This window comes from Emydura macquarii, unplaced genomic scaffold (assembly GCF_026122565.2).
Source record: "Emydura macquarii macquarii isolate MOO-44397 ecotype Brisbane River unplaced genomic scaffold, CSIRO-AGI_Emac_v2 contig_320, whole genome shotgun sequence".
Classification (NCBI taxonomy): domain Eukaryota; kingdom Metazoa; phylum Chordata; order Testudines; family Chelidae; genus Emydura; species Emydura macquarii.
Genome location: NW_027130457.1, coordinates 7,564,063 through 7,578,863, shown reverse-complemented (window position 1 = coordinate 7,578,863; position 14,801 = coordinate 7,564,063). Strand labels below are relative to the sequence as shown.

The 14,801-nt window shown below is 42.5% G+C and overlaps 1 protein-coding gene across 4 annotated transcripts in view; it reads left to right on the top strand.

Annotated features, from left to right (window-relative positions):
* Positions 1-14,801, top strand: part of TRIO (trio Rho guanine nucleotide exchange factor) — a 402,248-nt gene that overhangs the window by 118,352 nt on the left and 269,095 nt on the right. For all 4 annotated transcript variants that reach the window (XM_067569989.1, XM_067569997.1, XM_067570009.1 and 1 more), the window contains 3 exons: positions 4,648-4,762; positions 9,542-9,734; positions 10,519-11,031. In XM_067569989.1, the coding sequence (XP_067426090.1) occupies positions 4,648-4,762; positions 9,542-9,734; positions 10,519-11,031 (821 nt within the window). The remainder of the gene's footprint in view (positions 1-4,647; positions 4,763-9,541; positions 9,735-10,518; positions 11,032-14,801) is intronic.

The following is a 14,801-nucleotide window of genomic DNA, read 5'->3' as shown; positions in this document are numbered from 1 at the left end:
CACTTGTACATATGCATTATGATAGTCTTTAATTGCATGACCACGTATTAATTTTCCAAAGAACTCCTGTCTCATTCTTTGCACGGGTTGGATGATGCTCACTGAATGAACAGCTATTCAATATTTTGTTTTTTCTTGTCATTGTTCCATGTATGGCCAGACCTTATTGGGTATGTTTACAGCACATGCTAAGCCTGGGCTCTGAGTCAGGTTTGAGCCCCCTTCCATCCACACACCAGTCAGTCTGACTGGGGTCAGCAAGTACTCAGGACCTGGCTCCTAGGACACTGCTGCAGGGGCAGAGCCCGAGTCTCACTGTGACTCAGCTCCATGCCCTGTGGTTTTGAATTGAATTCCACAGAGCAGTATTCAAGTGCATTAACCACAGTACTATCCTTTCTCTTTCTCTCGTGCAATCCTCTGCTTTATTGTCTACACACCTTCCAACTTCTGAAGCAAATGAGACGTCGGTTCTACCGAGAAGTCTTCTTGGTAATACAACACTGAGTCAGCCACAGACCTTTGTGTCCTCCAAAACTGACACTTTCTGCCCTGTTCCCAACCTGTCTCTTCCCCCCTCTGGCTTGTGTCATCGCAGTCCTATTTTCCTCAGCTAGGCAGTTTATCTCCACTCCTCAGGCTTCTCATCTCAGTTCTTCTCCTTGCTCACCCAGTCCCAGTCCTCCCATCCTGGTTCTTAGTTCAGTCCCTCTTCCCTGCTCAGTCTCAAGTAACCCACATTCTCCCTCCCAAAGGCTCCCAGTCCCTTTCTTTCTCCCTCAGCTTCTCATACAATCTGTTGTCCTTAACTCCACCCTACTGACACTGTCAGCCTCTTTGCCTAGTCAACCCTAGTTTCATCCCTGCCCCCCCCCAGCACCTCATCCGATCTCAGTCCCTTACCTCACTCCCATTTTTTCCTCCCCAACTCTAATTTTAGTCTCTCTGTCCGCCAGTCCTCACCTCCCTCCTTCAACTCTCAGTCCCAGTTCCCCTCTCCCACCTGCTGTGCCACACTCAATCTTGGGCTCTGCTTTATTTTCCTAGTTTGTTTTCTCCCTCTCTCCCCAGGTCTGGCTCTTGTCCCCTCTGCATTCAAATCAGATGGCTTCTTGCTCCTAACTGTACAGTGCAAGCATAGGGGTCATTGACAGTGCAGGAGAGATGGGTTCCTGTTCAGTTCCGCTTTCTGACTCTAGTATGGCCCACCTTAGCCCAAACTGCAGTTACAAGGGAGAGTCCAGCTCAGATCTGGATTAGAGCATGCCCAGTGTGGTTGGAATCTTCTGAGAGCTTATCTGCTAAGATCTAACGAGTTTCTACTGCACATGTCTGAACAAAGACTTTTCAAAGGCATGTAACTTTGCCAGATTTGGGTGGGTTTTCACAAAAATGGCAAAAAGTACATCCCTGACATACAGGCCACTCCCTTGCCAAATTTCAAGTCCCTGCTCAAAAGCATGAGAATGCTAGAGTTTCCCAAGAACGGAGTCAGTTTTGAAATGGGCAAAATCATGGTTCTTCCTCTGCCCCCCCAACTTTGTTCTCATGAACAGCTGAACAGTTTTGGCTGAAAACTTAAAACAAAACCAGACCACCAGCATGCAGCAGATACCCAGTCCAGAAAACTTTGGCCCAAATAGCCAAAGTTCTGCAAAGTTGTTAAGCAACTGAAGACAGGGTCTTAAAATAGAAATATCAAACAGCCTGAATACTAGGTGGTGCTACCCACCCTGCTGGTACCTTGGTACATGGGTGCACTCTGTCACTTACTACAGAATGGTACTCTTTAGGTCTTCATGATTACATAAACAAAACACCACAAATGAGTGCTCAACCCTGAATCTGCGTGGTGTATCAGAGCGATCAGGTGTTGAACTCATTCATAGAGACTCATGCCCTGACTGGTCACTCACAACTTAGACAATCCAATAAACTTCAGGCCAGATCCTGGCTCTCGGTCTCTTTTCACTGCTCTGGTAACCATTAGGAGGGTGGAAATGGTCACATCTCCCTTGCTGTGGGTTCATGCCCCATGGAAAATCTACCAATGGGCATAGAGCCAGTATAGCTCACTCCTAAGTTTCCTTCTGCAGCCCCTGGTGAATTAGAGCATTGGGCTGTGATGGAGAGAAGGTGTGATTGGAAAATGCTGAGAAATTGCTATCTTCAGCTGGCAGACAGTTCCTTGGGAACTCTTTTCTGCTGGTCGAGTATCAGAGTAGCCTTAAGGTTGCTCTAATCTTCTCTGGAACCAGGGCTAGCACAAACCCAGCCTGACCATCAGAAAACCATAACTAGGAATTGGGGCTTCTTTTCCACAGGAGCTTTGCTTGTAACTGTTAGCTCCTGTGTATCACGGAGCAAATTAACTTGCTGCTTTGATTTAGCTGAAATACTTGATTTAATTTAAACACTGTGTAATTGTTTCCTCCTGACAGTGTAGTGATGCATGTACTTTGGTAAGGGACTGTGTTTATATTTTTGTTTGACTACTGCTGGGGAGATATAGTTGCATTTTATTCTGTTCTTAAGATCATAAAAACACTACCACTGGAGGGCCAGCAAAATGAATCTGACAGCCTCTCGGAAGCAATGCTGCACTGACCACAAGGTCAAGTTTAAAGTTTACCTCACAGGTCTCTGGCTGATGATTTGAACACGAAGTATAAAAGGGTTGTTTCGGTGTCAAGCTTAAAAGCTATAAAATGAAAACTGAAGACATGCTGTTAATTTTAGTATATTAAGCGGTGCCCCATACTTAAATTTCATTGTCACTAGTAGGTGATTGGGTGTACAGTTGCAATCCATTCTTCAAGCAGAATTTGTTTACTTTGTGCACAAAATGATGGAATAAAACCACTTGGATAAAAATGGGGGACATCAGAGGCAGAGCTGCTACACACACTCCTGCATGTTTTATTGCTTCAGTCTCTTACCCTGTGACACAAGGATTTCACTTTTTCCAGAGTGAACATGAGGATAAATTCCTTATGAATTGATGGATTCAGCAGCTGCATTCATGTCCAAGCCATTTATTTCTCACTGCAACGGTTCTCAAACTTCATTGCACTCCGACCCCCTTTGGACAACAAAAATTACTACACAACTCTGGGAGCGGGGGGCGAAGCCTGAGCCTGAGGATTTCAGACCCGGGCAGGGGGGGCTGTAACCTGAGCCCCACCATCCAGGGCTGAAACTGAAGCACCACCCACAGTTTGAGAACCGCTGCCTTATACTAATGGGTCCTAAAACTCATTGTTTTAGAGTAATTTGCTTATAAAACAAAGTGTATTCTGGGTAAGCCTCAGATGTTACCATGAACATTAGATTTTATAAACTAAAGACTTGGAGTCTCTTACTAAAAGTGCTTGTAGACAATGACAAAAATCTACAATGAAAGTTACCCCTACAATCCCAGTTCTTTTAGGCTTAGGTGCACATTGTTTATCCATCAAAATATGCTATTTCAGATAGGTTGTAGTACTGTAGTGTCGAAGTCAAAGAATGATTTAAAACCCAGTCCTAATTTTTTTTCTAGGCCTTGAATTTGTATTTCCATTAGGATGAGGATGCATCCCACTGCAGAGAATGTGACTTGATGCTGTTATCACATGTATTTGCTTAAAACCCTTTATTTAAAAAGCAACACCTTAATATTGCCCAATAATAACCTGAGTAGTTCAACGGAGCTGGCAGCGTGTGGTGCGCACTTCCGTTTTTTCTTTACAGAATATTAACTATAGTTGAGTTGTTCCTATTTAGTGCACAGATACGCAGAAATAAAGCTCTCACTATGAAATTACACAGTGTCCATAGGCTCTTCTAACTATGCACGTGCTGATGTAACCTAACTACTTTAATTAAAGTCATTTATATTAATATTATATGGGCACTCGGGTGGTGGTAGTATGCTGAGATCTATAGTATTGTCTTTGGTTACGACAACTCTGCCCCCCCTCACCCCCCAACTAGTCTTTGTGGTTTCACAGTCAAATGAACAAGTTTCACAGAACCAATGATTATCTGTAACTTACTGTCAGTCATAGAATTGTAAATAACCTAAAAGCATGCAATGGGGTAGCATGGGTGGTTGTTGTCAGATCTGTTCAAGGAAACTGCAGAAGTTAGACCTTGACTATTTGAGTGTCTCTTTTGGGAAATTTTAAACTGATCTCTTGCTTTAGAAGAGTCAGTTACATAAAGCCAGCTATCTTAAATTCTCTGAGACGCACACGTTAGGTGCTGACAAAATCCCCCACATCAGTAAGCATGCCAAGCTGTGAGCAGTGGGGTAAGGTGGTGTGGATGACTCACTGACATTCACATCCTGTGAGCTGCCAGGGTATCAGGCATATGGTTGGCTTGCAGAGGTAAGCATATAGAGTTGCCTGGTGTTGGCCTTCCTGACCCCAACAATCTGTTGTTTAGTTAAAATGGTCTTTTGATCCACAGCCCTGGGTGGCTCGGGTTAATAAATTGTAAATCATGGGGTTTTTTGGAAGTGGACATGCACACCTATTAGAACGAGGCCTTGATTCTTTTCCAAGTGCAGTCTGATTGTAAACTCTCCAAGGCAGGGACTCTTGTTGGTTTGTTGTGTTGCACAGTACACTTCTGGCACTTAACACAAATCTTCTTTTTCAGGTGGCAGAGATAAGCGTGGAGGCCCCATTCTAACATTTCCAGCTCGCAGCAATCATGATAGAATACGACAAGAGGACCTTAGGAGACTAATTTCGTATCTAGCTTGTATCCCTAGGTAAGAGCTGATCACTTGTTTAACTTTCAAACTTTACACTGAAACTGTTGGTTAGTGTTGCAGCATGTTCCCCAGTTATAAAATGAAACTGGTTAAGGAGCCATACAAGTTCATGCCAAGTTCATATCCCTTACTATCTTTAAGCTGCTTAGAAAAATGACTTTACAGAAATTGTGCTGCCTGTGGAAGATGGATTGCTGGCAGACTGGCTGCAGTACATCAGCTGGGAGTAGGTCATATAGTAGGTCTGATGGTCATAGAAGGGTGCTTCCCATTCCACTGTCAGTGTGCATTCTGAAATAATGAGAACATTGCTCAAAGGACTTGTCAAATGTAGGAAAAAAAAGATGATTTTAAAACCATGTTAGAAGCTAGTATTGATAGTGATGAACACCTAGGCCTCTTCCTGGGATTGACCGTGACCTGGTGATATATTTTAGTGGTATTGAAGTCTACCCTAAGTGCTAACAGGTCTTGAAATAGCACGATTACAATTAATTGGCTAACTAAACGTGTTGATACAAGGCCTAAGAAGAGAGCGATACGTAAAACTATAAGGAATACCCCTTTGAGTAATAGCGTAGTTTGCCATGGTAACTTGGACATCTTATATGCTGTGAAACACAATGAAAAACATCTTCAAAAATACACAAATTGGCGCTGGTGTTGCAGAAAAGTATCTGCCCCCGATCCCTGTTTCAGCTGAGCTATGCTCAGTGTAGCACAGAGTAGGAACAAAGATGACTGTATGCCCCTTCTTCTGGGTCCAGCTGAGGGCCTGCCAACCTTGGTGTGAGTTAAATTGGCCCTAAGGCTGCTTTAAACATCTCAGCAGTCTGGCCCCCAAGGAGTTGTTCTAGCAGCTGAGAATAACTGGAAGGCAGCAGAACAAATCCACAAGTCCTCCTTTTTGGCAAGGCTTCCTAAGGCAGGGGTTCCAAGAAGGAACTGAGAAATAGCTTCTACATCCAAGGAAGTCTCGTTAAACTAGTGTTACTCCTCGGTGGCTGAGCTGTCTGGCTCTACAGCACTTTTAAGCTGCCAGAGTGGCATAAAGTAGCTGTGCCTTACAGATAGTACAGGCTTGCTTATACACAAACTGAAAACAGACCCCCAAAAAAGTGTGCATTCAAATTGATTTATTTTGTTTTGGTGCAGGTTTGTGTAAACAAGCCACTGTCACTTATGACATGGTAGGGGGCTAAACAATCCTCCAATACATGCTGTTCCTAATGTCACCTGAGTCTCTGGGAAGAATCCTTGCATTATGTGACAGCTTATCTATTTCTGACAGACTCTTCATTATCTGTTATGCCATTTTTTTTTTTGTGTGTGTGTGTTTGAGGTATTTCACTTACTTTGCTACTGCTGTGTTTAAGTGGTTTACACAACGGCAGGGTGCTGGGCACTGAATAGTTGTGCCAAATCTGCTAGCTTTAATGGACAAGAGATTTCACCCTAGGTGTCCCAACTCTCTCAAGGGAACATAAAGGTGTTGGAGGCTTGTATCCACGAATGTGTTCAGGGACTGGAAACAGCTGCCAGTGCTGCTCCTGAGTTGGGCTCTTATAAGTGAGCAGAAGAGATCTTTTATCCTTGCCTCACCTCTTGTCCCTTCCCAAAACAGTTGTGAGGAAAGCCATAGATTCTCAGCGGGATTTGATAGAGAAGGATTAAAGTGGTACTGGCTAGAGTACCGAGGGAGTAAACTAAACTGAAGACTTTTGCTGGAGAGCAAGGTCAGTTTAAGAACCTTGAATCCGCTGTCAGTTAATGGCAGAGGGCTCCCCTACTCCTGGAAGCTTGAAGCAACACCTCTCCTATTAAGGGTGGAGGAGGAGGAGGAGGAAGAAGCGCCTCATAGAGAAGCAATGACCTCACCTGTTCCCTCTGTGTACTTACAGCAGCATGTGAAAGACCACAGGGCTAAGATATCTCTCTTAAAATGGATGGCAGTAGCAATGTTGCAGGATATAAACAGATCTCTGGCTAAAGCCTGGGCGTTATTCTCTTCTCTCAACTATCACCCCAGTTAAAGTCCAACTGCAGTATAGTTTTATCTTTTTTCTGAGTACCAGCTATAGTCCATAGCCAGAGAATAACTCCTGGATTAGTGTTTGGTTTTCAAAAATGAATTAGGAGCACAAGTTCCACTGAAAATCACTTCTACTCTCAATTAATTAGATGCTTTTGAAAATCTCATAATAAATTCATTCTTGATGAGTTCCACTATGGTAATTTGTGTTGATTTTTTTCAGGGCTAATACATACCTTTGTAGCTAATTCTTTTCTATGAGCAAGTTGGTTTCGCACCAGCATTCAATTCTACTGTTCTTTGGAAAATGTAAATTTAGAGAGAATGTGAACGTTTGATGTGAAATTAATAAACCTAAAGGTGATCTGAGACTTGGGGGCCATGAGCATACATCAAAAAATGTCCTGAAGATATGTCCAACAGTCATTATTCTGTGAAAGTCTGGCACACATCCATGCTCTTATTACAAACAGTACATGTTGATTTAACATCCGTAGCCTTAAGTTAAAAATGTGAAAGGTAGGGATTGAATCAAGCTGCTGCTTTGCTGCATGAAAATTGATAAGCACAATCTCTAGAATGTAGTTAGTTGATTCACAAACAAGAATATTTTAAAATACTTGACCTTTAAGGTTTTAAAGTACTTGACCTTTAAATCATGATTTAGGGCTCAGTGTTTCAAATCTTGCTCATTCATTAGTCCAAATTCACACAAGTAGTCCCATTGATTTGGCAGTGCAGCTTCAAAGTTTGCTGTGGTTTCCCTCCCCCAACAAAAATAAGAGCACATACCTATTGTACGTAGAGCTAGGTGAATAATGGATTTTCCTGGTTTGCTGGCGGTTCTAAAAAATAACAATAATAAAAAAAAAACAACTGTTTGACCCAAACTCAATCCAAAAATTGGAGAAAATGTCCATAACTCTCAAAATGGGGGAGGGGGAGCATTTCAATTAAACATGTTTGTTTGACCTGAAATAGATTTTTATTCTAGCAGTTGTAAAGGGCTAGAGTCACAAATAGGTGTTCAGGGGTGGAGATGGTAGCACTCTCCTTACAACTTTTAGCCCAGTGGCTTTGGGAGACCCAACTACCAGCTTATAGAGTCTCTCTATCTCTCTCTCACACAATGGTCGTTATGACAATGAATGTGTCATTTGGCCATTGGGTCACTCAGAATACATAGAATCATAGAGTTGGAAGGGACCTCAGGAGGTCATCTAGTCCAACCGCCTGCTCAAAGCAGGACTAATCTCAGCTAAATAATCCCAGCCAGGGCTTTGTCAAGCCTCATCTTAAAAACCTCTAAAGATGGAGATTCCACCACCTCCCTGGGTAACCCATTCCAGTGCTTCACCACCCTCCCAGTGAAAAACCTTTTCCTGATGTCCAACCTAGAACTCCCCCACTGCAACTTGAGACCGTTGCTCCTAGTTCTGTCATCTGCCACCACTGAGAACAGCCTAGTTCCATCCTCCCTGGAACCCCCTTTCAGGTAGTTAAAGGCTGCTATCAAATCCCCCCTCATTCTTCTCTTTTGCAGACTAAACAAGCCCAGTTCCCTCAGCCTCTCTTCATAATTCTTGTGCTCCAGCCCCCTAATCATTTTTGTTGCCCTCCGCTGGACTCTCTCCAACTTCTCCACATCCTTTTTGTAGTGGGAGGCCCAAAACTGGACACAATACAGGGGTAGGAAAATGAGGTCCCTGGCCAGAACGGGATGGCCCAGATGGGTTGGGGGAAGGATGGGGCAAGGACTTCTAGTAGCCTTATTTTCACTAAAATAGTCCCACAGAGTGTCCATTTGGTGCTGCTGGCAGAAGAAATTATCTAGTACCCTAATCCCCTCACCCCAAGGAGGTTGACTCACCCCGTATTGTTTGTGACAACACGATGATTGCAGTGGAAATCAGGACTTTCCAGTACCATTGAGTTAAGTGAAGGACCTCTCTACGCTCAGCCAGTAAAACTGAGCTCACATTTTATAAATGGGTAGACTTCACTTTTTCCTCAGCAGCCTGAAAAACCTCTTTGTCAGTTATTTTTAGATGATACTTAACTCTTTGGTGGTTCGGTCTGGGCAGAGACCCTCCAAAGGAAAGGATTATTTCATCTTGAGTCCACAGCACTCCTGATGTTGAACATCAGTTCAACATTGGATGCATCGTTCATAGATACCTATTTAAGTGTCTTCATGCATATTTGTTTGAGCCTTGTCCGATTACTTTGCATAGCATAGATAGATGTTGGATACTAGAGTACCCCACTCAGCAGACATGAAGATGTATGTCATTGATATACAGTGTCTAAGGGATCAAAAGTCAGATATTAATTCATGTATGTAGCTGCTAAAATGAGCTGTGTCTCCTTCCATGGGGTACAGATTAGGATGATAAAATACTGGAGTATGAATGAAAATATGAATGATACTAGTACGGCATTGAAAAAGCCTTGTGAATATAATTGCTGCTCTAATTCACAACACGACTGAAAAATAATACTACATCAAGAGCCTTGAAATGAAATATTAATCTTGATTAAGCAAATTTTGGGCTTCCTTGACCAGGGTGTCGTTCTAGACCTGGTCAGTACGTCAAACTGTAAACATTTAGGCCAAATCCTGCTGTTGTTACGTAGGTAAAACACTGAATTACCAAGGGTTGTGATTAAACAAGAAAAGCCTAATTTGGCCTTAAACTTCTAATAGTGCATATTAACTTTTTCTGTTCTTCTTCCTCCCTCAGTGAAGAAGTGTGTAAACGAGGATTCACCGTGATTGTAGACATGCGTGGATCTAAATGGGACTCTATTAAGCCTCTGCTGAAAATTTTGCAGGAATCCTTTCCCTGTTGTATTCATGTTGCACTGATAATCAAGCCAGACAACTTCTGGCAAAAACAGAGAACTAACTTCGGCAGCTCTAAGTTTGAATTTGAGGTAATGGCAAGATAGAAAAATGTAGGCTTATTACTTTGTTCATGGGAAGTTTTGGTCCAACTACTCAGCTTTTTATTAAAAATAGGAGCTGAACCTCAGCATTTGGGTGGGAGGAGAGTTAAATCAGGCTTCAGGATGCAAGAAGCACGGTACCATTTTTAGTTTCATGTTAAAGCAATCTCTGTGTAAAATTCACGAAAAAGACCATGGCCTCTTTCTATGAAGGGAAGAGATTTTCTACGTAGCCAAGGTAGTGGTAATTGTGCTTAATATGACATGTGACATACTCAGGATGGCAGCCATCCAGTCTGTGGTCTTCTCCTCCCACTCTGCAAAGCATATGTCAAAACTTTAACTTAAACAGTAGCCAAAAGGAGTGTAACTGTTTCTCACTCAGCATGATGAGATGATCAATGTAAACATGAAACATTTTTAAATGCTACTACTTGGAAACAAAAGTTAGGTATAAAAGCCAATTGTGAACAAGAGACTGGATTTCTGCCGGGTTTAGTACCTTGCCTCCCGGAGTGTGGGATTTCCAAAGCACTCCGTATTGACCTAACTGCTTTCCTTGAAATGGCAATATCTGTAAAGCAAGAGGCTGCACTACCAGGTTTGTGGTTTCTTGGGCCACATATGCTTTGTTGCGTTGGTGGTTTTTAATGTTATATATTGATCAAAATACAAGCCCAGAAAATGTGAGAGAGATGCTTCGAACTGTATTTAAACTGTATTTTCCAAATTCATCTGATTTGTGACTGTAATATTCTTTACTGTGTCTTAGACTAACATGGTATCTCTGGAAGGCCTTACCAAAGTAGTTGACCCCTCTCAGCTAACTCCAGAATTTGATGGCTGTTTGGAGTATAACCACGAGGAATGGATAGAAATCAGAGTTGCCTTTGAGGACTACATCAGTAGTGCAACCCACATGCTGTCCAGATTGGAGGAACTGCAGGATATACTGGCTAAAAAGGAATTGCCTCAGGACTTGGAGGGTGCTCGAAATATGATTGAGGAGCATTCACAGTTGAAGAAGAAAGTCATTAAAGCCCCTATTGAGGACCTTGACTTGGAAGGACAAAAGCTGCTCCAGCGGATACAGAGCAGTGAGAGTTTTCCCAAAAAGAACTCTGGGTCAGGGAACGCAGACTTGCAGAACCTTTTACCCAAAGTATCCACCATGTTGGACCGGCTGCACTCAACTCGGCAGCATCTGCATCAGATGTGGCATGTGCAGAAGTTGAAACTGGACCAGTGTTTTCAGCTCAGGCTGTTTGAGCAGGATGCTGAAAAGGTAAAAAGGGTGTGGGATAGAGGGAAAACAAACACGCACCATCACCTGGAAGAAACTAAGGCTGGTCTTGCCGGATTATAAAAAAGAAAAAGTGCCAGTGGCAGTTAGAAAACATTAATCTTTTCTGTAAGAACTACTAAGTACAACTTTCCACTGAAGTACAGTGGTGTGTTGTATTTCAGAGTGACTGTTATCTTTTGAACTTGGTTTCTAATGTGGATAATTGGCCTTTTAGTGAACTTGATTAACTGACAGGGATTGGGATTTTGAGTGATTCATGGACACTTCAGTTGCAGTAAGTTTATTTTAGAATAGTATTTTTGCTGGCACAAAATGAATGTGCATACTGTTAGACTGTCACTCTGGTGCAGCAGGATGAATGCAGTGATATATCATCTCTGTCTCCTCGTGAGTGACTTTTGCTCAGTATGTGTGTAGTGAGAATGCGTTAAATTCTCCTGAACTACAGGAGGAGGGAAAAGATGCCTACATTGACATATATTTAGAGTCCTGTGTTATTTACTGGGCAAGACAGATGTGCTGTCTTAATTTCCTGAGATTCATTTTTAGTGGTTGATAACACCTCCTTTGAAAATAGTGCACATGCTAGTTGTGGGGAAACCTAATGAATTACCACAGTTAGAACACTCACTTCACAGTTGTGTTCATAATATTACCAGGATTTGTTTAGTAAGGGGTAAAGAGTTACGTGCATTAGAGTAAGAGCAATTCTGCATCGGAAGATTTGACATAACTAGAAATTGATGACAGCTATTTGTTTGATCAAGGAGTTTTCTAGAAAGATGATATCTTGTTCCTAAGAGAGGCTGTAATTAAACTTCCAAAATACTTGTAGAGTGGGTTTTGGCCCATTTTCTAAAATGCTTAAATTATAATTTCTGATGGAGGTGCCACTTATGATCTGTGGCCAAAGGAAAATGATCAAATTATCAAGTAAATAGCAGCTGTTTCTATCATGCAAGAATTGAAAGAAAAAAATTGTTGTTCATAGTGGTTGGAAACTCTTAACTTTGGTTACATTAGCTCAAAAACTCATCACTTAAAAAAATCTGACCAAGTTCTAATGTTCTTTACCTCAGAAATTTAATTCACTGTTGCTGAGATTGAAAGCTTATCAAGCTGCAAAATTTCTTGCTGTGATAATTTTGTACGGAGAGTATCTGAAGGAAAAATTAATGCTTGTCACCTAAATATGACACTAGACAACTATTTTCCTTACTGTCTTACCTGAAAAGCTCCTGATTCATATTGTTAACTCTTGCTTAAAAGTTTTGGCTGAAGGATTTACGCCAGTCACTCTAGAGTTCTGTCTTTTCAGTCTCTCAGGAAAAAAAAAAATTCCATTTTTTCCGTCTCCCAATGACTGGAATAGGTGGGTTACGAGGGGCTCGGTTGATAAAGCTGAGATTGCTCACCTGTGGGATGTTCTTATCTGGGTAGCTGTGCTAATAAGTGATGGTTAATGTTGTTTCTTTGTTCTTGTCTAGATTTAGAAAAAAGGTGTGTGTATCAGTTAGCTAAAAGCAGTTTAGCAAGTTTAGCAAGTTAAGCAGTTTAGCAAGTTACAAAGGCATCTCACTAAACTTATAAAATGTGTCTGTTAGCTAGTATGTTCTAATACACACACCTTTTATTCTAGTCCAGATAAGACCTTAAGAGTGTGTATTCATCGCACACGAAGCCTGAGCTCTGAATCAGGTTTAAGTCCAAACCTGCTTCAGTCCATACAGAAATTAGTCTGACTGGGCCAGGAACCCTTCTGGACATGGGCAAGTGGCTGAAGACGAAGTACTACAGATTCAAGGACGTCAACAGCATCTTTTAGGAACTCCCAGTCTTCCTGCCTCTTTTATGAGGAATTCATCCAGGTACTGGGAACTGTAGCATGCACTGAACGCACAGTGATGAATTACTGTGATGAGCGGGGATGGTGCCCATATAATCCCCCAGTCACAGGCACCACTGGACGAGAGCTGGATACCAGACGAAGGGCAAAAAGTGACCCTGGTGTTGAGGCCAGTCACCAAAGAAGCTATGCCACTGGAACAGCTACACCATATCGTGGGTCCATACTTGGAAGAGCTGTTTGGAAACAGTCCTGGGAAGCAGCCCCCTGTAAAACCAGTATCAGAGCAAACATTGGACCCAGACCTGGTAAGTTTCTGCTGCCATATTTGTTAATATATGGAAGGAAGGAGTTTCTGGCTTATACCCTATTAATATTATTAATACAAGCCAGAGTTTTGGCGTGCTTCTGTTCATGGCAGAACCCACGCCATTCCCCTAGCGCCCCCACCTTCCTTCTGCCATGGGATTCAAAATGGATACCGTCAAATGAGCAAGAAAGTTAAGCCATTATCATGAAATTTTTACTAATAGCCGACTGTTTTAACTATGAGTTAGAGCCCTACAATTAACCTCATGTACCCTTCCCATCTGATACACACACCTATAAATTGCCATGCCCACACTGTTCTGTAAATGGGGTCCCCAAAAAAGCTTGCTGTTATGAGTCCAAAGAAAATGGCAATGTGTATTTTGGTCCATAGTTGGCTTAAATAGGAGTACAAATTACAGCAGATGGTAGCTGTGTGTGTTAGGAGTTCCCATGGGCAGGTAGTCAGTTGGGTCTGTGCATGGACACAGGATGCTTGTAAGGAGGCTGTACTGCGTGCGTCTCTAGGCTAAATTAGCACCATGTTGATTTTACTTCAAATTTTCATCCATTGCTTGCTGCTGATGAAAACGAACTTCTCACTGAGTAGGAACTCCAGATGGTCAGTTACATTCCAGGGCAGGGCATACTTATCAGAGCTGCCTCGGTAACTCATGAGCCCCTCCCTATGTTGGTTGGTCACCAGAAGCCTATTCTTAGAACCTAGATTCTTAGCCATAGACGCTGGCTTGGAACAGACGTTCATACTTCCACTCAGGGACTTCCAGAATTTCAGTGTTTTCCAGAGCTTGCCCTGCCTGAAAGGACTGAAAAAAACCATAGTTAGCAAGTAGACCAAAGTTCTCTCCCTCCCATTCCCCCCAACACAGAAAAATGAAGGGGAAATAGAAGTCATTTTAGTTGAATTTTGTATGTATTTTTTATCATGATGTATGGTGGCTTTCAGTACTGCTCCAGAGAAGATCTGCAGTGGCTGATACTTTTTAAATCAACAAGGTTGTATTTTATTCACACACAAAGCAACATTTTTTTACCTTGAATTAATGCAGCCCCTTTGATAAAGTGGAAAATATAATTTTTTATCATGGTTGGACAATAATGTGCTCTTTCTTTTCCCTTCCACCTCTGCAGGGCAAACACATGACACTTGGAGCCTGGGGGAGCAGACCCACCTACTGTGGGCAAGGAGAAAGAATCAGAGATGAGCTGATGAGAGAGATTCTCAATAGAATAGATAGATAGATTCCAGAAGCATCCCATCAGAAGGATAAGGATGCAAGAAGGGTGGAAAGAGAGAGATGGTGCAAGAAGCGAGGCAGGACTGGCAGAGTGATTCATGGAGCGTGACTGCAGGTTGGAGGATGACAGAGTGCAGCAGAAGGAGCAGTTTGAGCTATTACTTGCACTCATGGCTACCAGACTGCAGGTTCTACTGCCCCCTTCAGCCCCTGCTCTAGCTCCATGCCCTGAATTGGCTCCACGCTACTGTGTCCTGCAAACTGTGCAGCCTTTGGACAGTTCAGCAGTTGGCTGGACCATGTCACAGGCAAGGAACAGTGGTAGCACATGGAAT